This window comes from Scatophagus argus, chromosome 18, assembly GCF_020382885.2.
Source record: "Scatophagus argus isolate fScaArg1 chromosome 18, fScaArg1.pri, whole genome shotgun sequence".
Lineage (NCBI taxonomy): Eukaryota > Metazoa > Chordata > Actinopteri > Scatophagidae > Scatophagus > Scatophagus argus.
Window position 1 is genome coordinate 3,317,546 of NC_058510.1, and position 22,400 is coordinate 3,339,945.

At 42.3% G+C, this 22,400-nt stretch overlaps 1 protein-coding gene across 2 annotated transcripts in view; it reads left to right on the plus strand.

Moving 5' to 3' along the window:
* zfhx4 (zinc finger homeobox 4) overlaps positions 1-21,571 on the plus strand; it is an 80,321-nt gene extending 58,750 nt beyond the window's left edge. For both annotated transcript variants that reach the window (XM_046370698.1, XM_046370699.1), the window contains exons 7-12: positions 2,397-2,495; positions 8,726-8,859; positions 10,047-10,247; positions 10,796-10,916; positions 11,108-16,495; positions 17,011-21,571. In XM_046370698.1, the coding sequence (XP_046226654.1) occupies positions 2,397-2,495; positions 8,726-8,859; positions 10,047-10,247; positions 10,796-10,916; positions 11,108-16,495; positions 17,011-18,590 (7,523 nt within the window). In that variant the 3' untranslated portion in view covers positions 18,591-21,571. The remainder of the gene's footprint in view (positions 1-2,396; positions 2,496-8,725; positions 8,860-10,046; positions 10,248-10,795; positions 10,917-11,107; positions 16,496-17,010) is intronic.
* The last annotated feature ends 829 nt before the right edge of the window (positions 21,572-22,400 follow it).

Below are 22,400 nucleotides of genomic sequence, written 5' to 3' on the forward strand. Positions count from 1 at the left end.
TCTCTGTATTTTTGTTTTGACCCTCACCGCTCCCCTTCTTTTCCCACTCTTCTGTGAAACATGCTCTTCGATTTGTGCCATTTGCTTTTCCTTGGCATTGAACAAAAGTCAAGTATAAAGAAAAGATAAACCAGTGAGGAAGACTTCCAAACCCTGCTACACACACACACACACACACACACACACATTTACACCAACACACACACATGCTTTCCCTCCTGTTTCCCTCTACATGAAGGTGGATTGAAATTAAAATACAAAGATGGACGCTGCAGCACCAGCAGTGAAAATTGCAATTTCTGCAGCCCGGGCTCTCTTGGCTGACAGGAGATATTTCATCCCCGATGTCACCAACGTATTAATAAAACATCAGGAGCAGAGTGCAGTCCCAGTCTCTCTCTCTCTCTCTCGCTTTCATACACACAAACACACACACCGACAAGGATGCACACCTTGAAATAGACTCTGTGTACACGTCCAACTGCAAAATGTGTACAGCAGTCACATGCTTGTGCAAATGCAAAAATACAACAGTCTTACAAGCACACTCGCACACAACCAGAATTTTCCTCCGCAAACACATGCCGGCATGTGCCATGAAAATTTCATGCTGTATATAATGTCCAGTTAATGTGTTGGCGCTTAAAGCAACGGCGCCAGCACTTGGTCTATGTGTCTGTCTGTGTCTTTGTGTGTGTGTGTGTGTGTGTGTGTGTGTGAGTGCAGCCTGCTGTATATGAAAGGGTTAATCATATCATGTTTCCGATGGGGGTTTTGCAGACCCCTTATGCTCGTCATACAATGGCCAAAGTGATTGTATGTAAATGCAGGCTGACCTCAGTGACCTCTTTGCCTGATTTCTATGAATATGACTCTCTGTGAGTGTGTGTGTGTGTGTGTGTGTGTGTGTGTGTGTGTGTGTGTGTGTTGTAAAATATGGTTATTAAGGCAGTGCAGGATTGATGAGCGCAGCTCTTTTACACACACTCACACATGCACACAGTTTCATTCTCTGGCAGAGTGAGGGGGTTTGTGGTGAAAGAGACCCCCCCCACACACATTTAGAAGACATGAAATTTTTAACGGTTTTGCTCAGTGTGTGTGTGTGTGTGTGTGAGAGAGAGAGTGAGTGAGTGAATATGATACCGCCTGTGTGCAAGTGTTTCTGTTTGATTTTGCATTTGTGTGTTCTACCCCGAGGTGGAGGAGGGTGTTAAATGTGTATGTGTGTATATATGTATGTGTGTGTGTGTGTGTGTGTGTGTGTGTGTGCGTGCGCATGCCTGGTTATCTGGCCTCTCTCAGACTGCTCAAAATTCATTACAAAGTGACATCAGCCCAGCCGGAGACAAATGATGGCTGGATGAAAGGGAGCGCTGGGGCTTGGCTGGGATTAGTGTTAGCTTGCGCTGGCGACACATATACACACATACACACTTGTACACACACACATACAGACATAGCACACACACACACACACACACACTTTAATCCACTGGCAGAACACTGCAGATACACAGAATTATCAAACAAGGGGCTGAACTCTCAGAGATGTGCAGGCTAATCTGCTAATAGTGCAGAGCTGCACATGTGTGTGTGGTTTGTGCGTCTGTGCATGTACTTCTTTTTTTTATGGTGGTATATGGAAACTTATAGACATCATATCTATATACAGTACAATAGTGAACATCTATACATTCTGTAAAAGTGATTTTATCTTTTACTTTTTTATTAGTTTGTCCTCACAGACTAGAATCTGTGTTACAGATTATATAATAATGTTAATATTGTTTTTTTTTTCCCGGTGCTTTCAGTAAAGTGGGATTTATGGCTTTTTCACACAATAGTGTTTTTACATTAAAATGTATTTATATTTTCTGTTTTTGTCTCTGCAGTAATATAACATTAGTTCAATCTGAAATAATAATTAGAATAGCAGGAGAAGAGCAGTAAAAAGATTCATAACACTGATAACATGTTTCATTTAAAAGGAAAGATTTGGACAAGCAAACATCATTATGCTTTGTCTTTAAATGTATTTTTTAAAAAGGTACCTTCTGTAGAGAGAGGCATATTTTGTTGTCACACATCCTCCCTGCTTTCAGGTCATGTATGTATTATGTTTCACCTACTAGATGTGGCACGCGGGGCTATTTTCAACAGAACATGTGTTCAAGTCACTAGAAGCATTATTTGCTGGTGAGATATACTGTACAGTCGGGTAAGGGGGTTTATGAGGATTAACGGAACATTTACAAGCTGTAGTATTTTCAGAATAATTCTAGTATGATATTTCAGTATATGATCAACCACGGGAGGTTTATGTGCCCCAGCCAGCATATACTGTTTCTTAGAGAGCATCATGGGTAATGTAGTTGTTTTCTGTGCTTTTTCAGAAGAGACTGCTGAGGACGGTGAAAGACCTCCTCGCTCTTCCTCTGGGCCTGGACACAACCTCACTGACCGAGACTTGACTGACAGCAGGAGAACTGATAGTAAGCGCACACACACACACACACACACACATGCACATACACACGCACACACATACACTCTTAAAAAAAAGGCACATATGAACTGTAACTTCTTTCCTTAGTTATCGCTCATCTCTCTGTGCTTCAGATAAGGTTCGAACATGTGTGTGTAACATGTGAATGCTGCTGACTAGCCTCCATGTGACCTGCTTTAATCGTTTCCATCTGACAGAAAGAGAAAAAGGGAACGAGAGAGACAGAGTGGGAAAGAAGAAGAGAGAAAAAAACAGAGAGAAAAGGAGAGGGATAAGTTGAGTGTTGTGGATATTACCAGGCAATGTCCAGGCCCCAGATTATTTTTTAATCAAATCAGTTTGCGTGCTTGTAATTTATAAGCGCCTTGCATTAATCTTTTCTCGTTCTTGTGCCCTCTCCGATGACATATTAATTTTTCATAAGCGCAGGATTAGATGGGGGGGCCTGTGTATATGTTTTTCTAATATTGCACCACATCCCTGCAACCCTTAAATTAGTTTTTTTTCCCTGCACCCTCCCTTCATTTTTCTCTCCTATTTTTTCCTTGACTCGAGCCATCCCTTAATTGTTGTCCAATCTGTGACCCTATCACCCAGCATTACCTCAGCTAGAAAAAGAGCACAAGATAGAAAGAACTGTTCATTCATTTTGTAAGAATGGCAATGTTGTAAGCAGGGAGGGGCAACAATCTGTACAAGACGGCTTGGCGTTTTTGTTATTTTGGGTGAGGTAGGGAGCACATAATGCCGCTGCTACAAGGCTGTGGTCGGGATAGCCCTGGCTTTGTTAGATTTGATTTACCCAAATAAGAATTCATATGGTCTTTTTATGTATGAGATGGAAATCCATGGCTGGGGATGAATATTGCATGAATATTGGGGTCTCTCTCCTCCTTTTTTCCCTCTGTCATTGCATGGGGTTCTCTCTCTCTCATTCTTTCTCCCTCTACTAATATCTCCTCTTCTTTTTCTCTCTTAACCCCCCACCCCCCACCCCTCACCTTCCAACTCTCAACCTCTATCTATCTTGAGCTCCCTCCCCACCTCCTCTTCCTAGCATGCCATACCTAGCTCCATAATGTGAGGCTCAATGAGGCAGAAGGAGAGCTGAGTGAGGCTGGGGCCTATTAGTTTAGCTAGTCATCTATCTTTCAGCTCTATCTCTCTGACAGGCCTGTCTGATGGACTGGCGGGGAACCACCATCCATGCATTTACCGCCGCATATTATCGCCAGCGTCATTTAACACCACAGCACGCATGCAAAAGAAGTGCTCCTTCCTACTTTAAAGCATGCTTACTTATGTGCATGTTCTCATGTGTAGTTTTATAGATGTCAGAAGAACAGCAGAAATGTATGCTTTTTTAGTTTTTTGGGGGGACTATTTTGTTCTAGGAAGGGGCTTGGATGGCCTCGAAAGTGCTAGTGGGTTTTTGGTGTTTTATTTTGCATTTGGATTGAAGGAGGTTTTAGAAAGTCAAATGCCAGAAAATGCAAAAGGCAGTCTGGTGTGTCAGTGTGTTGTTCTGCTATGGTTATCATCAGAGACAGGGCCTTGTTTTTCTCTTTTTCCAGCTTAAAGTAGTAAGATTTAGCATCTCCGTCCTCAGCTCCAAATCTCTGGCAAGCTTGAAATGTTTGTGTGTGTGTGTGTGTGTGTGTGTGTGTTTGTCCGCATTGAGATCTCCAGGGACAGGATTACAGTGTGACCAAGTGAGCAGCGGTTTGCGCACTTCATCTCCAAGACCAAGATCCTTTAAACAAAGAGGGGCAGATAGATGGGGTGGGGTGAGGGGGGTTGAGACAGCAATAGCTTTCCCCCTTGCTTCATTTACATTGTCTTTTATAATCCCATGTCACTTTAGATTAATTATAATCCATGTTACATTTTCCATGCAAATGTCCCCGATGTGGATTACTTCCAGATAGCTTTGTGCCGTGCGTGTAGATGGAACATGTCGCCACCATGGCTCAGGGGCCCACTTCTTATAAATAACCAACTAAACAAAGGCCCCGGCATGAAAATGAGGCAGCCTGAGGAAGCTATCTACCTGCTTCAAATTACCTAAGAAATTCACTGTGTTCCTACAGCCAAATATTTTGTATTAATTTCATCTACATTTTTTTGTACAGATTGGGTGGGGGATGGGGGTGCAAAATGGAACTGCATGCAAACAAGATCAGATGTTAAATATTGCATATTAGCTTTTTCACATTCTGAATATTTTCAGTCTTTATTTTTATTTGCATGCGTCTTGAAAATTTGCCTAGCTTGAGATGGGAGCTGTGGTAGGCTTTCTGTCTGAGAAACACAGATGAGATTAAAATATATTAAAGACATTAGCATGTTTAATTACAAGCCTGCAGCTATTCCTTTGTGCATGTATGTGTGTTTTCTGTGTAATGACAGCTTGTTGAGCGTCTCACACGATTTGTCAGATGTGACAAGGCCATGCTCATATTTATCTCTCATTAGAACACAAGCTGGAGATGGAAGAGAAAGCAGGGCTAGTCGTTAAAAAAACACAAACTACAAGACAGCTGTTGTTTAACAGCCTTTCTCCCTCTCTCTCCATATGACTATATTTCTCTCCATCTTACTCCTTCTCAGTCTCTCCTTCTGCATCCCTCCGGCTAGTTCTGGGCCTTCTGAGTGCTTCAGTGGGAGTTTGGGGTTCAGAGTGTGTAGCTGTAATGTTATCAGGTGACCGAGGGTCAGCCTAATGCGTAACCTCAGAGCAGTAGGCCAGTAAATCATGCTAGCTGGCCCTCCCTGGCCCATTTTGGCCAGCTCTCCCTCCTAGATTTACTGCTCCGTAACCTTAGCCAGTCTTCTAGGGCTCAGGACAGCTAAATTGAATACTAAATCCAAGCTGCCGCCACCCAGCCTGCTCCCTCTTAATTGACAGCCCCCCCCCCAACACACACACACACACTCTGCTCTGTGTTTGCGGGCTTTTTTTTATTTCATGAAATGAAATGTCAGGAATGGAATCTAATTGTTTTTCAGCTTGTAAAAGAAAGAAAAAAAGAGAAAAAGACTGCAATAGGTATGGTTTGATTGCTTTGAAAGCCTGCTCCGTGATGTAGTTTCTTTATATTTCATATGAAGTCATAGTTGGCGAGATATAAGGATTCAATGATATGCTTGTTTGTGTGAAAATCTCATTTGCTTGGTTCAGTTTGCACAAAATGTCTCACCCTTTCCGACACAAAAGGGCAGATTCTAAAATAGATCCACAGGAAAAGCATTCGCCATGATGGTATTGTTGCTCCTCCTGCCTTTTGAGGAACAATTTGGGACAGAAATATCCTGAGGTATTTGGAGCTATGGGCTGCTCTGTCTCTCTCTCTATCATTTTTTTCTTGTTCTTCCCTCTTTTTCTCTATATTTCTCTGTCTCTCCCACCCATTGCTCTGTACTTCTCTACATTTGAGCGCCCACTTGTGTATATATAAGTGTGTGTATATGCTGCTCCCTAAACACCATTGACAGTTGCAAATAAAGATGGGTGGTGAGTGTGCCGCTCTCTCCCCCTGCAATGCAAAAGGGGTTGAGTGTCATAAATCACCTTTTGATTTATCTAATCAAGCAAGGTCCTGCTGCATGCAGACATTTGTCATTGGTGTGTGTGTGAGGGGGGGCGTCAGGTTTATTCTGCCCCTCCGCTTCACTGGGCTGCAGCTGGTGGAGCCCACCTATGGATGGGGGGGGGGGAAAGGACACAGTCATTAGGCGTAGGTTGCAGACTCAGAGACAAAGGAAAATGAGAGAAGAGAGAGTCTCTTGCTCCTGCCTTGTTCTCAGTCCTGCTCTCCTCCATTATTTCTCTCTAACTATTTTAGCTATCCAACCGTTACTGAGGGCAAGAATATTAAGCTGGTAAAAAATAACAAAACTACAGACAGAGGGATATTTTGATTTTCTCTCATAAATTTAAAGTGTTTGGATTGTGCAAGCAATTGTATTTGTATGTGTTACAGGTGATTATATCCTTGGAGGACACTCTACAATTTTGAATGCAATTCTACGCTTCAAAACAACTTTATTATTCACTTGTAGGGCTTGCCATTTAAAGCTCCTAAGTGGCCATACAGAGAATTGCTCTCTCAACATTCAAGGTTAACCAACTGTTTTTCTTTGCGTGAGTGTCGCAAGTGTTGATGAAAGCACTAGGTCGAAGATGAATCTAAGCCAGAAGGACAGATCTCCATGTTGCACGTGCACATACACCCACGCGTGCTACACAACCATGCATTTACATTCAATATGACAGTAATCAATGGTGATCTGTGGGCTTTTTCCCCTGCCGCATTGTAAATGTTTTTGCGGGCCCTTGTCCGACAATCGCCTCATCTCCTTTCGCAGGGATGTAATTTAGTTGCAAATTGACTGGTGGAGGCAAAAATTGAAAGTTGGAATTAGAAATGGTCATAATAAATATGGGAGGCGGGGTAGAGGCTTTGGAAAGGTCAGGTGATATGACGGGTGCTTCCAGGATGGACCAGTCTGACCAATGGAGTGTCAGAGGCCTGTCATGAAGTGCATAATGCACACACATACATGCACATAGACACACACACAAGCCCTGCAGGGGCCATCACAAGCAGTGGAAGACGAGATTACCTTGCTGTTCTGAGCTGCAGAGCAATTCTCGGATGTTCTTGGAAATTCACATTGTGCCCTTGTGTTTTTTTCTTCTCTCTCTCTCTCTCTTACTTGCTTCCTTTCTTCCTCCCTCCCTCCCTCCCTCTCTCTCTTGTCACTTTCCTTGACAGGCCAATATTTCAGGCTCCAGATATAGGGGATTACAAATAAAATAAGTGGAACGCCTACTTAATGCAACAGAATTAAAATGCATGAACGGGTCGGAGGAATTGATATGCGCCCAATACAAACACGAGCCACAGAATAATATGAAATACAAAATGTTTTTTTTTCAACCCCCCTCTCCATGTATCAGTGCTTTGATTTCCCTTTTTTTTCCATTTGTGCATCTAGCGTGAAGCGTTGATTCGCAAGAGTGAGGCTCACATATTGCCTTGAGTGACCAGACGAGGGAAAGGGGTGGGGTGGGGGGGTGATGGCTTAGGGAGACAGGGAGGAAGCGAGCAAGGGAGGGGGGGAAGGAGGGAGGGAGAGTTGCTGTGTCTTTGTGTTGTGTCGACTGGGTGAATTGCAGTGGCAGAGTATAGCAGGGCCTGAACGGCCTGTATCTCAGGATGAGGCTAATGAAAGATTTATCAGCGGCTGCAGCATTTACTAAATACAACCAGAGGCTGATCTCTCCACATTGAGCCCTGCTGTTAACGTCACACACGCTTACATGCACACATACAAACAGACACACACAAGCAACGCTGCTACTGTACCAGCAGCCGTGACCAAGCCCTGAAAATTTAGCATCTTGTACAGACAGAGAAGTTGGTGAGGCAGCTGGGGAAATGTATATGAACTAATGAAGTGTATAATATTACCATAACACTTAATGTGTGTCGTGCTGTGATAATGAGCCTGCCTGAGTTTTCTCCATTTCACATGTCCTCAGGGCAGAAATGCATCACTGTATATGAACGTGAATAATAGGCCATGCTTGTATCCATGCTTATGTTGTCTTGGTGTCAAATCAGTTTTTTAATCATCGCCTATTTCCCAATGAATATTAATTTGGAAAACCTGTTTATGTTATTCTCTATATGTGTATTGATAGTCATTTGACCGTGTTGTGATCTAACACAGCCACAAAATGTCAGACATTTCAATTTATTCACTCATTTGTGTGAATTTTATGCTGATATGTTCTAGATTAATTTTCACTTTTCTCATACAATATGTATGTGGTCTATGGGATACTATATATCAGTGTGGCATGGAGCCCTGTTACACTCTTTCAACTCCTGTGTTTAATATGTCAATCTGCTCTAGTGCTCATTTCAAAAAGTTCCACTGGAAAAATGAAATCTATTATTTAGCCTTTAATCATTTTGTTATTTTGCTGTTTTGTTGAATTTTTAAATTAACAATGTTAATGTGAAGCCTTTTGTTCTAACATGGTATTTAATACAAAATATATCCAAACTTAGGTTTCACAAATGCAGACGCAGCTGCAAAAGCAGCAAAAGTAAATAATATCTGATTAGTTGATGAAAAACATTCATTTGTAGTGCCTCACATTCTGTCTCTGTCTCCACTCTGTCTCCCTCAACCATCGTCCAGGAGTGAACGCCATATCCAAAGAAGTTGCAGGACCGAATGCTATGGTTAAACATTCCCTCCTGCCAGATCGACAAATTGAAAGTCCACCCAAAAGGCCAAAGTCTACTGAGGGGAAGACCTCTGCCAGTGAGCAGGTAAAGGCTTGTAGGATATTGAAAGTAAACTGCAAGTTGTTCCACAGTGGCAATAATCTTGAAAGTGTTAATGGTGTAATTACTATTACAACTATCTGTAGGATATAGAACTTTGTGTGTAGGCTATCGACATAGACCAGCCACCTGACAATTTACATTCCAAATAAATTATTGCTTGTTAGACACAGAGCTAATGTGGCAGTTTCTCCTTCATAAGCATTAATGAATACTACAATACTGACTATTACTGTGGGATGAACTAATAGGAAGATACTTACAAACTGTAAGAAGGAGAAATGCTAAGCTATGCATTTAGCAATTGCTGGCGCCAGCTTTCTGTCAAAGGGTTAATCACAGTCCACCATTCCTTTCCTGACAGAACTTTTTAGCATCAAGCACAGAAGGCCAGTCTTTATGTTCTTAAGTGGAATACCTGCACTAGCCTCAAGCACCCCCCGCCCCCAAATTACACACACACACACACACACACACTCACACCCACCTTTTGCATCTCTTTAAATTATATGTGTTTTTAAATTAGATTATGAAGTATTAGCTCGTCTGGTTCTGGGCCCTGCAAGGAGGGAGGACTTAGTCATTTCAGAAATGGATTCTATTAAGACAGGTGGTGGAGAGGCAGCAATGTTCGGAGTACTCCCTGTAATGAGGGCAAGGCGTAGCCTGGGAGAGTATACACCTTTGTCATCTGTAATACCCTGATTAGAAATGCTGGCCAATCGTGTTTTCTGCTAATAAAATTGCATGAGTTGAGAGACTTAAGTGAATTACTTGAAGCAGGACTGATCTACATTTTTCTGCTAAGGTGGGCATGGGGATGAGTCTGGAGAGGTGAATGGGGTGGGTGTGGTGAAGAACAGGAAAGCGCTGTAACAATTAAATTTGATTTTTCAAAAATAAACTGTAGCTATTGTCACTTTTAACAGTGTAGGAGATACAATTCTTCATGTCTTGATCAAACCCTTGTTTATTTGCAAAAGTGCCTGGCAGTTTCTTTACTTGTCCAAACAGTGAACAGCCAGCTATGCTAATGACTAACAGAAGAAGTGATTTCTGCTTTTGGATTAATTTACAATGTACAGGATGTCCTTTTATTCTTTCTTTCTTAGATATCATTTCATTGTTTCCACTCCCAGCCAGTTACTTACTATACCAAAATTTTTTTATAGGTTCAACAGTGTCCTTATTGCAACTACAGCAGTAAAGATGCCAACCGCATGCAACTCCATGTGATGTCCCAGCATTCCATGCAGCCAGTGATCCGCTGCCCACTGTGTCAGGATGTCCTGAGCAACAAGATTCACCTGCAGCTGCATCTCACCCACCTTCACAGTGTGGCTCCTGACTGTGTGGAAAAGCTGATTTTGACTGTATGTAGAAGTAAAGATTGTGATTCAATTTTTCATATTCTTTTAAAAGGGAAAAAAAATGATAGAAAAGGTGATACTTAGCAGTTTCAGTGAATAACTAAAGATTTATTGTAATTGCAGAATGTGATGAACCGCTCTTTACTTCATTCATATGATTGTTGTTGCTGTCACTTAAATGTTTGTGAATTGACATCTAGAAATCTTCTTTCTTTTTGCCATTTTTGATAAGTGAATGCACAAAGTACATGGAAATGATTTTGTCAGAGCTATCCAGTGATCTCTCTTGTCTCTTGTGTAGTTAGGGCAAGGGTGTACTGAAATATTCCCTTGTAACTTTTCCCATGCATTCCCTTGAGATAATGCCGTAACTCGGATTTTTTTTGTCTTCTGAGAGGAGCAAATTCTGTCTTTTAAAGGAGATTCACTTTACAGAGAAGAAACATGTTGAAACATTTTATCAACATTTAGAAATATTGAGCATAGTATTTCAACTGTATGATCAATTTTAAATTGATATAATAATCCAAAAATTTCTTTGCTTGTGATAGGTTGTTGGACCTGATGCAGCAGCACCAAATAATATAATGCATCACCAAACTGGACAAGACAAAGGTCTGTCTTTAACGGATTCCTCTACCTCTCTTACTGATGGGTCAGGAAAGTCTCAAGGTGAGCAGAATTTGGTACTTGGATTATTTTCTTTGCGTTTCTCATTGTCCAAGTTATGATTCATTGTTAAATATGTTAATATATACATATATAATTATTTAGTTGTTTGTTTATTTCATTATTTGCCAATTAGCAAATGATAAGTAAATAATACAATGTATTGCATTTCAAATTGTATTTTCTGCTTTTAGGAAACATCTCAAAGGATGAGCTGACCACTCAAGACAAGAATGAAATGGACCTACAGGGTGAGGAACTGAAGCCCCCAAAGGAGGCCTCTGAGGCCCCAGGCTGGAAGAGAGCTAGTGGGATGGGACATGATAGCAAGTCCCCTGATACCCTGCAGGACCATCTCACTGAGCTCCAAAGGCTCCAGCAGCAACAACAGCAGCTCTCAGTATCTGATCGTCATGTCTACAAATATCGTTGCAATCACTGCAGCCTGGCCTTCAAGACAATGCAGAAGCTTCAGATACATTCCCAGTACCATGCCATTCGGGCAGCCACAATGTGCAGCCTTTGCCAGCGCAGCTTCAGGACATTCCTGGCCCTCAGGAAGCATCTGGAAAATGGACACCCTGAACTTAGTGAAGCTGAAGTGCAGCAACTCATAGGAAATCTCCCGCTCAATGGAGATATCACTGAGAGTGAGGCTAGGGCCTTGGAGGAAGCTCAGGCCTTTGAACATGAATTGGACAAAGATGATGAAATGGACCAGGAAGAGAAGCCCAGTCCCACAGGAAGCGATAGCAGCTCTCTGCTCGATGACATGGGAGCAGAACCAAAACGGACCCTACCGTTTAGAAAAGGGCCTAACTTTACAATGGAGAAATTTTTGGACCCTTCTCGGCCTTACAAGTGCACAGTATGTAAGGAGTCTTTCACACAGAAGAACATCCTGCTTGTTCACTATAATTCAGTTTCCCACCTGCATAAGCTGAAGAAGGTACTTCAAGAGGCATCAAGCCCAGTTCCACAAGAGACCAGCAACAGTATTGACAACAAACCATTCAAATGCAATATTTGCAATGTTGCCTACAGCCAAAGCTCAACTCTTGAAATTCACATGAGGTCAGTACTCCATCAGACCAAAGCCAGAACAGCCAAAACTGAAATGAGCAGCAGTAGCTCTGGCACCAGTGGTCCAGTGCCTGCAAAAAGCCCAGCCCCAAGCACACAAGGGAACAACAGCAACTCAGACACTGCGAGAAGTGGAACACCCTCTGCTAACAAAGAAAGCACTGTGGAATCCAAAGAAGCTAACAGCAGCAACAACACAAAGCAAACAACTACTGACCATGTTTCAGCACAGGCAAGCAGCCACCAGTCAGCACAGTCCTCAGCCCAACTGCAGCTGCAGCTTCAACATGAACTCCAGCAACAGGCTGCTTTCTTCCAGCCTCAGTTTCTTAATCCAGCTTTCTTTCCCCATTTCCCAATGACACCAGAAGCACTGCTGCAGTTTCAGCAGCCACAGTTCCTCTTCCCCTTCTACATCCCAGGAGCAGAGTTTAACCTTAGCCCAGAACTTGCGCTGCACTCAGCAGCAGCTTTTGGAATGCCTGGCCTTACTGGATCATTCCTAGAGGACCTGAAGCAGCAGATGCAACAGCAGCATCAGCTGCAGCAGGCACAGGCTCAGCAGCAGGCTCAACAGCAACAGCAGCAAGCCTCTCAGACACAGTCTCAAATTCAGCAGCAGAAAAATCAGACACTGCAGAACCACAAAACAAAAATGGAGTGCAGTACTGTATCAGCTTCAGAAATTCAGACATCACGAGAGGCAGATGACCACTTAGAAAAACAAGAAAACAGAGCAAAGATGGAAAATGCAGGTGATGCATTAAGTGATGGAGGAAAAGACAACAAAGATGGTAAAAAGTCAAAGTTCCCAGAACCATTGATTCCTCCTCCACGTATTGTTTCAGGAGCAAGGGGCAATGCAGCCAAAGCCCTGCTAGAAAACTTTGGATTTGAACTGGTCATCCAGTACAATGAAAACAGACAAAAAAACCAAAAGAAAAATAAAGATGGAGTTGACCAAATGGAAATGAACACCGATAAGCTTGAGTGTGGCATGTGTGGGAAACTCTTCTCCAATATGCTTATTCTCAAAAGCCACCAGGAACATGTGCACAGTCACTTTTTCCCATATGTGGAGCTGGAAAAGTTTGCCCAGCAATACAGAGAGGCCTATGACAAACTCTATCCAATAAACCCTGCTTCACCTGAGACTCCACCACCGCCTCCTCCTCCTCCGCCTCCGCCACCTTCTGCCCCAGCCCCAGTTACAGCTCCTCAACCCCCTCCACCATCAATGACCAAGCCCCAAACCCCAGTACCTTCCCCAGTTCCTGTCTCCCATCAGACCCCACACCAACCCACTCACCAGGCACCACCACCCCAGCCACCACCCCCTCCTCCACCACCTACTGCTCCTCCTGCACCTCCCCAAGTGCAGCTCCCTGTTCCCTTGGATTTGCCCCTTTTTCCACCTCTAATGATGCAGTCTGTCCAGCACCCAGGCCTGCCTCCACAGCTGGCCCTCCAGCTGCCCACTATGGATTCTCTTTCTACAGACCTTACACAGCTCTGCCAGCAACAATTGGGTATTGATCCAAACTTCCTCCGCCAGTCTCAGTTTAAGCGACCACGCACCCGTATTACAGATGACCAGCTTAAGATCCTTCGAGCCAACTTTGATATCAACAATTCTCCCAATGAAGAGCAAATTCAGGAGATGTCAGAGAAGTCTGGATTGCCCCAAAAAGTCATAAAGCACTGGTTCCGTAACACTCTCTTTAAAGAGAGGCAGAGGAGTAAAGACTCTCCCTATAATTTTAATATACCCCCCATTACTACATTGGATGATATTCGAATGGAACCCCAGCTCAGTGCACATGAACATTACAGAACAGATTCATCTAACCTCAACAAGAGGTCCTCCAGGACCAGATTCACTGATTACCAGTTAAGGATACTTCAAGATTTCTTTGACACTAATGCATATCCGAAGGATGATGAAATTGAGCAGCTTTCAACTGTGCTCAACTTACCGACTCGGGTCATTGTGGTGTGGTTCCAGAATGCCCGTCAGAAAGCTCGCAAGAGCTATGAAAACCAGGCAGATTCCAAGGACAATGAGAAAAAAGAGCTAACCAATGAGCGATACATCAGAACCAGTAACATGCAGTACCAATGTAAAAAGTGCAACATTGTCTTCCCACGTATCTTTGACCTTATTACTCACCAGAAGAAGCTGTGTTATAAGGATGAAGATGAGGAAGGTAATGATGAAAACATCTGTGATGAAGACGCAGATTACTTTGAGCCAGGTCCAGCAAAGATTTCCCAGGCACTTTTAGAGCATCCCAAACTGTCCCAGGGAACTGCCACCAATTCTGGCTCAAGCTCCCCTGTGATGGCCTCTCCTCGTGCCAACATGGGCAAAACTTCACCAAAGCCAGATGTTGCTCCTGAGTCTGAACCTAAACAAACTGAGACTGCCTCTTCACCAGTCATCAAGTCTCTACCAGAACCCAGACCATCTAAGGCTTGCACACCCCAGCCACCTCCACAGAAAGCTCCCCAGCCACAAATGTCAAGACCCCATTCCCAGCCACAGGCAGCTGCAGTGCCCTCAAGTCCCCTATCCTTGGCCCTTTCCTCACTCACTAACAGCCTTCCCCACCAGATGCTTCAGTATCAGTGTGACCAGTGTAAGATTGCATTCCCCACTGTGGAGCTATGGCAGGAGCACCAGCACATGCATTTCTTGGCTGCCCAAAACCAATTCCTTCACTCTCAGTTCCTTGAAAGACCTATTGATATGCCATATATGATATTTGACCCCAACAACCCTCTAATGGCTAGCCAGCTGTTATCTGGAGGCCTCTCCCAAATCCCCTCTCAGGGTAGCTCTGGTTTGGCCTCTGCTGCAGGCTCTGGAGCAATGAAGAGAAAACTGGATGACAAGGATGAAAATGCTACCGATAAAGATGGTGGAAACAGTAGTGAAGAGCAACACAGAGATAAACGTTTGAGAACCACCATCACACCAGAACAACTGGAGATTCTCTATGACAAATACCTACTTGACTCTAACCCAACAAGGAAGATGTTGGACCACATTGCACGAGAAGTTGGCTTGAAAAAGAGAGTTGTGCAAGTTTGGTTCCAAAATACTCGTGCACGAGAGAGAAAGGGGCAGTTTAGGGCTATAGGGCCCTCCCAGTCTCACAAGAAATGCCCATTTTGCAGAGCGCTTTTCAAGGCTAAATCTGCTCTAGATAGCCACATACGATCTAGGCACTGGCATGAGGCTAAACAGGCAGGCTTTAGCTTGCCACCAAGCCCAATGATGAATCAAGACAATGAAAGAGGTGAAAGCCCAAATAAATATAATTTTTTTGACTACCCACAGCTGCCTACCAAGACTGAGCCAAATGAGTATGAGTTGCCTGCTGCATCCTCAACTCCAGTAAAACCATCCGAGGCACAAGTAAAAAACTTCTTAAGCCCTTCATCCTTAAAAGCTGAAAACTGTGATGAAACTGAAGGGCCCAATATTAATTCAGCAGAAGCTTCATCTTATGATCTCAGTAAGATGGACTTCGATGAGACCTCATCAATTAACACAGCCATTAGCGATGCTACGACTGGAGATGAGGGCAATAACAATGAGGTTGAGAGCTTCACAGCCAATGGAGGGGACAAACTTAGTGACAATAGGAGTGGCCTGGCATCAAATTCTGATGGTGGCAATGAAAGGTTCCAGTTCAGCATGGTGAGCCCCGCCCTCAGCATCTCTGGAAAAGACAGTGATTCTTACTTTAATTCCCGAGATGATGAAATGGATGAAAACAATGACAGGAGTGAATCATCAAGCATAGCTGATCCCAGTTCCCCCAGTCCCTTTGGGGCCAGTAACCCCTTCAGCAAATCCGGAAAAGGTAGTAATGCTGGGGATAGACCAGGTCACAAACGATTCAGGACCCAGATGAGTAATCTGCAACTTAAAGTCCTCAAAGCCTGTTTTAGTGACTACCGCACTCCTACAATGCAAGAGTGTGAGATGCTGGGCAATGAGATTGGACTCCCCAAGCGTGTTGTCCAGGTATGGTTTCAGAATGCCCGTGCTAAAGAAAAGAAATTCAAGATTAACATTGGAAAGCCATTCATGATAAGTCAAGGTTCACCAGAGGGGCCCAGGCCTGAGTGTACTTTGTGTGGTGTAAAGTACACTGCCCGGATGTCCGTCCGAGACCACATCTTCTCCAAACAGCACATCACCAAAGTGCAAGAAACCCTGGGAAACCAGGTAGATAGAGAAAAGGACTACCTAGCACCAACCACTGTCCGTCAGCTGATGGCACAGCAGGAGCTGGACCGCATGAAAAAAGCTGGTGAGGGACTCGCTCTGCCTGGCCAGCAGCAACAGACTGCAGTGGACAACAGTAATGCACTTCATGGCCTCAGCCTACCTTCAGGCTACCCAGGTTTATCTGGCCTTCCACCAGTGCTACTTCCTGGGGTCAATGGGCCATCATCACTTCCTGTTTTCCCACCCAACACACCTGGTGAGTTAGTATGACAAACAGTGAAAAAAAATTGAATAGAATACAAGCTTTATGAACTAAGCTTTACCATGCACTATTTAATTCTAATATACTACTGTTTATTCTGTATCACAGTGGTGTTTGTCATAAGGTCTTATTTTTTAAAACTATTTTAAAATTCGAAATGGTGGGAGTTAGTGCATGCATAAAGTCATCATCAGAGTTGAACTGCTAATTGATAATTAAGAGATTTTTTTTTTCTTACAACAAATGTGTCTATATCGTTGATTTTATTTGTGTTGTTTGCTTTTCCCCTTATTGTAGGTTTGGTATATTTATATTATAATATATTGGCAGACTGAAATTATTCATAAAGCGCATGTAACAGTTTTGTTCCATAACAAAATCAAGAGATAAAGACTGAGCCAGTGACAAATTAAGCATCTTTATCTTGTCATAGAAACTAATTTCCATAATGATTTGGGGTTGAATATTTAAATATTGAATATTTCCATATTTATATACCACTGTTTCAGCTTTAGCGTCTCCCGGTGCTGGCATGCTTGGGTTCCCTACACCAGCCACCCCCTCTCCTGCCATGTCTCTCAGCACTACCCCAACCAAGACTCTTCTGCAGACTCCTCCTCCTCCTCCTCCACCACCTCCTCCTCCTCCTGTTCCCTCCACACCTTTGGCAGCAGTAAATCATACAGAGCAGCAAGGTAAAGAGAGAGAGAGAGACAGCAGCAAGAAACCAGGAGAAAAGCCACCTCAATTAAAGGTGAAGGACCGAGAGAACGAGAGCGGCTCACGCCCTGAGACCCCCAGCATGGCCAAGAAAAGGGAGAAACCATGTCCAACCCCAGGGAAACCAGGAAGTGAGACTCCACTCGATGCCACACAGCTTCAGGCGCTTCAGAACGCTCTTGCCACAGGTGATCCCAGCTCTTTCTTGGGAGGGCAGTTCTTGCCCTACTTTCTACCTGGATTTCCCAACTGCTTCTCTCCCCAACTTCCCAGAGGGGTCCAAACAGGTGGCTACTTCCCACCACTGTGTGGAATGGAGAGCCTGTTTCCGTATGGCCCAGCAGCAGTCCCACAAGCTGCCATGGCCGCTGGTCTCTCCCCAACTGCTTTCCTGCAGCAGTACCAGCAGTCCCTCCAGGATTCACTGCAGAAGCAACAGCAGCAGCAGCAGAAACAACAGCAGCAGCAGCAGAAACAACAGCAGCAGCAGCAGAAACAGCAGCAGCAGCAACAGAAGCCAACCCCTGTGAAGACACCCCAGAGCATACAGAGCACCACCGCCAACTCCTTCAAACCAAAAGAAGCTATAGATGCTAAGGATGACACCAACAAAGGCTCTTCAACAGAAAGCACAAAAGAAGAACCGAAAACAGATACCAAAAGTACCATGGATTTTCCTGACGCTTTTATTGTACCGTCCGTCAAGCATGAGTTTATATGCAGGAAGTGCCAGATGATTTTTGCTGACGAAGATTCAGTGGTGCGTCATCAGAAGTCCTTCTGTTACTTCGGACATCCTTTTACTGACCCGCAAGAGACAGTGCTTCGAAAGGCAGTGAGCAACTACACTTGTGTTGCCTGCAATGTGGTTGTTAATGGGAATGAAGCACTTGGCCAACACCTTCAGTCGAGCTTGCACAAAGAGAAAACAATCAAACAAGCAATGAGAAATGCCAAAGAGCATACTAGATTATTACCTCACTCTGTCTGCTCCCCTACTCCTAACACCACATCTACCTCGCAGTCTGCAGCTTCTTCTAATAACACCTTTCCTCATCTCTCTCACTTGTCCATGAAGTCCTGGCCAAATGTCCTGTTCCAGGCCACCACAGCCCGGAAAGCTGCTTCCTCCTCCCCGTCTGCCTCTCCTCCCCCCCCCCTCTCCTCACCTTCAACGGTTACCTCAACTTCCTGCAGCACCTCAGGGGTTCCAACTTCACTACCCACCGAGAGTTGTTCAGATGAGTCTGACAATGAGCTAAGCCAGAAGCTGGATGACTTAGATAACGCGTTGGAAGTCAAGGCTAAGCCGGCCTCTGGCCTAGACGCGAGCTTCAGTAGTATCAGAATGGATATGTTCAGTGTGTAGGAGTGACAAAAGGATCCCTTGCTTAAAGAAAAAAATAAGACTTTTTAAACTGCAGTTCCAAAGTTTCTCTTAACCCAAAAAATTACAGTACCAAATGATTGACTCAGGATTGTTTTTCCCATATTGATATGCTGGCAAGATATTGATTGATTTTTGTTATGGACAGAACTGTTGCAGATGCTTGACTGAGCTTATATTGTATACAAAAACATGGAGTAGGAAAAAATCTCACAGGCTCCCTTGGGGGGGCTTGTTTCAAGCCAAAAACTCTCACGATAGCAAATTGCACCTCAGCTGGATTGTTTTCCAAATGCTAGCATGTACTGTATGGGATGACGATCCAGAACCCTCAAAGAGAATCTCTCTTAGTTTAGATAGGTGTAATTCAGTAGCTTTAAATTCTCAGGTCAGAACATAACATTTCTCATTTGTTAAAGCAGCAATGAGCCTGGGTACACTTGGCTTATAACCAAAACATGTCAAGCTTTATCGGACGCATTTCCTTGATGTGTATAGAGTACCAAGAGACAATATTACTGTTACAGTGGACGATGTGCATATCCTTTTAGTTTTGCCCTACAAAGACAGTATGGTTTTGCCACTGAGGGAATTTAGAATGGTGAAGTAAATGTGTATGATGCCCCTGTGTTTGCCAGTTTGTATTACAACAAGCTGTATCTATTCCCCACCCCATTTTTTTCTTGTAGTATATACTAATCTGTGCCAACTCTTACCCTCTCACTTTTACCTCTGCTCACACCCTTTTCTGAAGAGGTAATAACTCTAGTTTTGATAGACTCTCTCGGATTATGTGAATATAACATTTTTCATTTGTGAATTGCTGTACTGTTACGGTACCTGCTTGTGTCTGGACTATAGTGCACTTATTTTTGTTTTTATTTGTCTTTTTATTATTGATTAGGCCATTTGTTAATTTAATAGATTTTTTTCTGTTTGTTTGTATGTATGTATGTATGTTTGTGTTTTAATTATTATTTGTGTCTATTGCAGCAGCATATTGGTCCATATTTGTTACAGGATTGATGCCTAACAATCTAGAGACCTATTTAACAATTGGTGCATCCATGAAAGCAGTACTGTATACTTGAAACTGTTAAGGTACAAGTTGGTCACAATGTTAAAAAAGGTATGATCATTTGCTATACCTTTGCAAATATGCTGCTTTAAAAGGGGGACAACAGCATTTTTGTTGTATAATTAAACATTTTCATGTACTTGTAGGACTTAAAACAGTGTTACACCTATACGCAGCCATTTAGTGCATAGGTTGACGTCCTCCCATCAATTCTCTGGGCACTTCTGATGATCTACAGTTAAAGTCAACATTTTCAATTTTTCCACATGTAGTGATTTCAACATTGCAAAGTATTACCTTACAAAGTTTTGCTGCTACTGTGTAATGTTATTTTGCTTGCCATAAGTTCTCTCAACTTTCTACCAGGCATAATACTGATCCATTAATTGCTTTGCTTTGCTATTTTTATTTTATATTATTTTGTTATTTTGCTGTGGAACTAAGAATGTGAAAGCTGTCAAAGGGTGTTCAATTTTTTACGAATCACTTTCTAGTTTGGTAATTGAAACCAATGTGATTCATTCCAAAGTAACAGAAGGCTATTTGTATGAAAGAAAAAGGCTTGTGAACAAAGAAAGCTAAGCTGTTGTACATATTCGTAGTTGGCTGTGCATGGTACAAATTTATTAATATGAAGAAATGCAAAAATGTATTGCTTTTGGTATTTCCTATTCTGAGATGAGCAAGTAGCATGTAATGCAACTGTTTGACAGGTTAAATCAAATCATGCTTAGTTATTGTTTCAAACAATGAAATCAAGTAACATTTCCTCTTCTGTTTTATTATTGTAAAGGTGTTTTTTTTTTTTTCAAAGTTTAAAAGCAAAATGTCAGTTTTTAATTTTCTGCGTGAGCTTTTTAAATGTCATTATTTGGATTTTTAGTATTTTAACATTTACTTTAATCCTGAAGACACTTTTCGATTGTGTTTCATAAGAGACATCCTGGCCTCCCAAGGTGCAATTCTGCCATTGTACAAACATGAGCGACTGTCCTGATTCCAAAGGCTTTCACAACTTGGGCTTTTTGCCTTTCCCCACTCTGTGGCTCAGCATTATAGGACTGAACTGTCAGCTAGCATCATGTGCTAAGATGTTAGCATCAGACAGGACGCTTTCCACACCAAGGACTGGTAAAAGCTAACAAACCAACAAAAAGGATGGTCCAACAATATAACTGTACATAGATATTGCAACTGCACAGCAGCCAAAAAGAAAAAAAAAAAGAACTTTTTAAAAAAAAAAATGGATGGATTGTGTCATGTTTATGGGGACAGCCTTCAAAAGGTTGGAATTGGAATTGTTCTTCTGGATGTCAAAGGGATTTTCATGGCGCAATCATATCCTACACAATATGTACTCTTCAACATCTGGGTTACATAGGAAATGCACCCTGAGGTTTTAATAAGAAGAAGCCCCTATGGCTAAAACTTTAAATAAACTAAACCAAAAATGTTATTGATGTTTTATATATAGAGAGTAGTCGCATTAGTTTTTGTTACTGTACTGTTTGAGGTCTCAACTGTACCGTATCACGGTAATAACATGGTTTTGAAACCTTTTTTTTATTTTGTCACAGACCTGTTGTCATAGTTGAAATGACGTTTATTGTAGATGGTATTTGAACAACTTCTGGAAATAGTTCATCAAGTATGTTTGTTGCTCATTGTTGTGATACATTAAAAACTGTATCTGCAAACCAGTTTGGTCTCATCAAATATTCTTTATTTCATGTTCACTCTTTCATGTTGTGGTTGGCTGGTTATGTCGTAATGAAGCATCACTGGCTTGTCTTTCACACATCTAATTCTTAACTTAAAGTTTGCACAAAGCAGAATCTCATGTTGTTATCCAGGATTTTCAATGCAGTGCTTAAAATTTCTATATCCATGAATGTTCTATTTATCTCTTCATATTACAATGTGATGTGCATGTATATAGTTTATATTGGCATATTATATTCCAAAGTTATATTGTGGTTTGATCTGAAAATGCTTAAATATCTTGACTAATGTAAAATATATGGGTGTTTGAAACAGTACACTGTAAAAGACTACTTTATTAGTGTCACTGAAATTACCGTTGAGTCTCTAGGTGAGCAAAGCATTTAGCGGGTAATACATTTTTCATTTCTGGGGTTTTTCAAATGTAATTTCAGTACTATACTTTCAATTAAGGCACATAATTTTTGAAAACAAGTATATTTATGTCATATTGTTAAAAAAAAATATATGTATTGTGTCCACATCCCTCTGATGATTGTCATTCCAGTCAACTGACAGACTAAAATTTGTCATATATAATGGGTATTTCCTGTCATTATGCTATTTGTGGTAATCTGACTCTAAGCAGATGTGGGGGGATTATGCTTGAAAGTGTCTGCTAATCTGGATCTGATCAGGTGCAGCCCTAGACCCCTCCCATTAAAAAGGAAATGTCCACAGTAATATATCACAGCCATGGATAAACAAGTATGCAACCACAACTGAAAACAAAGTACATGTTCTTTGCTGATCGCCTTATTACAGGTATGTCAAGCCAATGCTAAGGTCTTGAACAAAGTCCATACCATTGGTAACTGAGGCACAGCACCACATGTTTAACCTAGATTTTTTTTTATTATTATTTTATACACAGACATGATGAGAAGAGATGAGAAACCGTTTGGTGCTGCAGACTGTATTCTGCTTTTAAAATTATATTAGGAACCAAAATA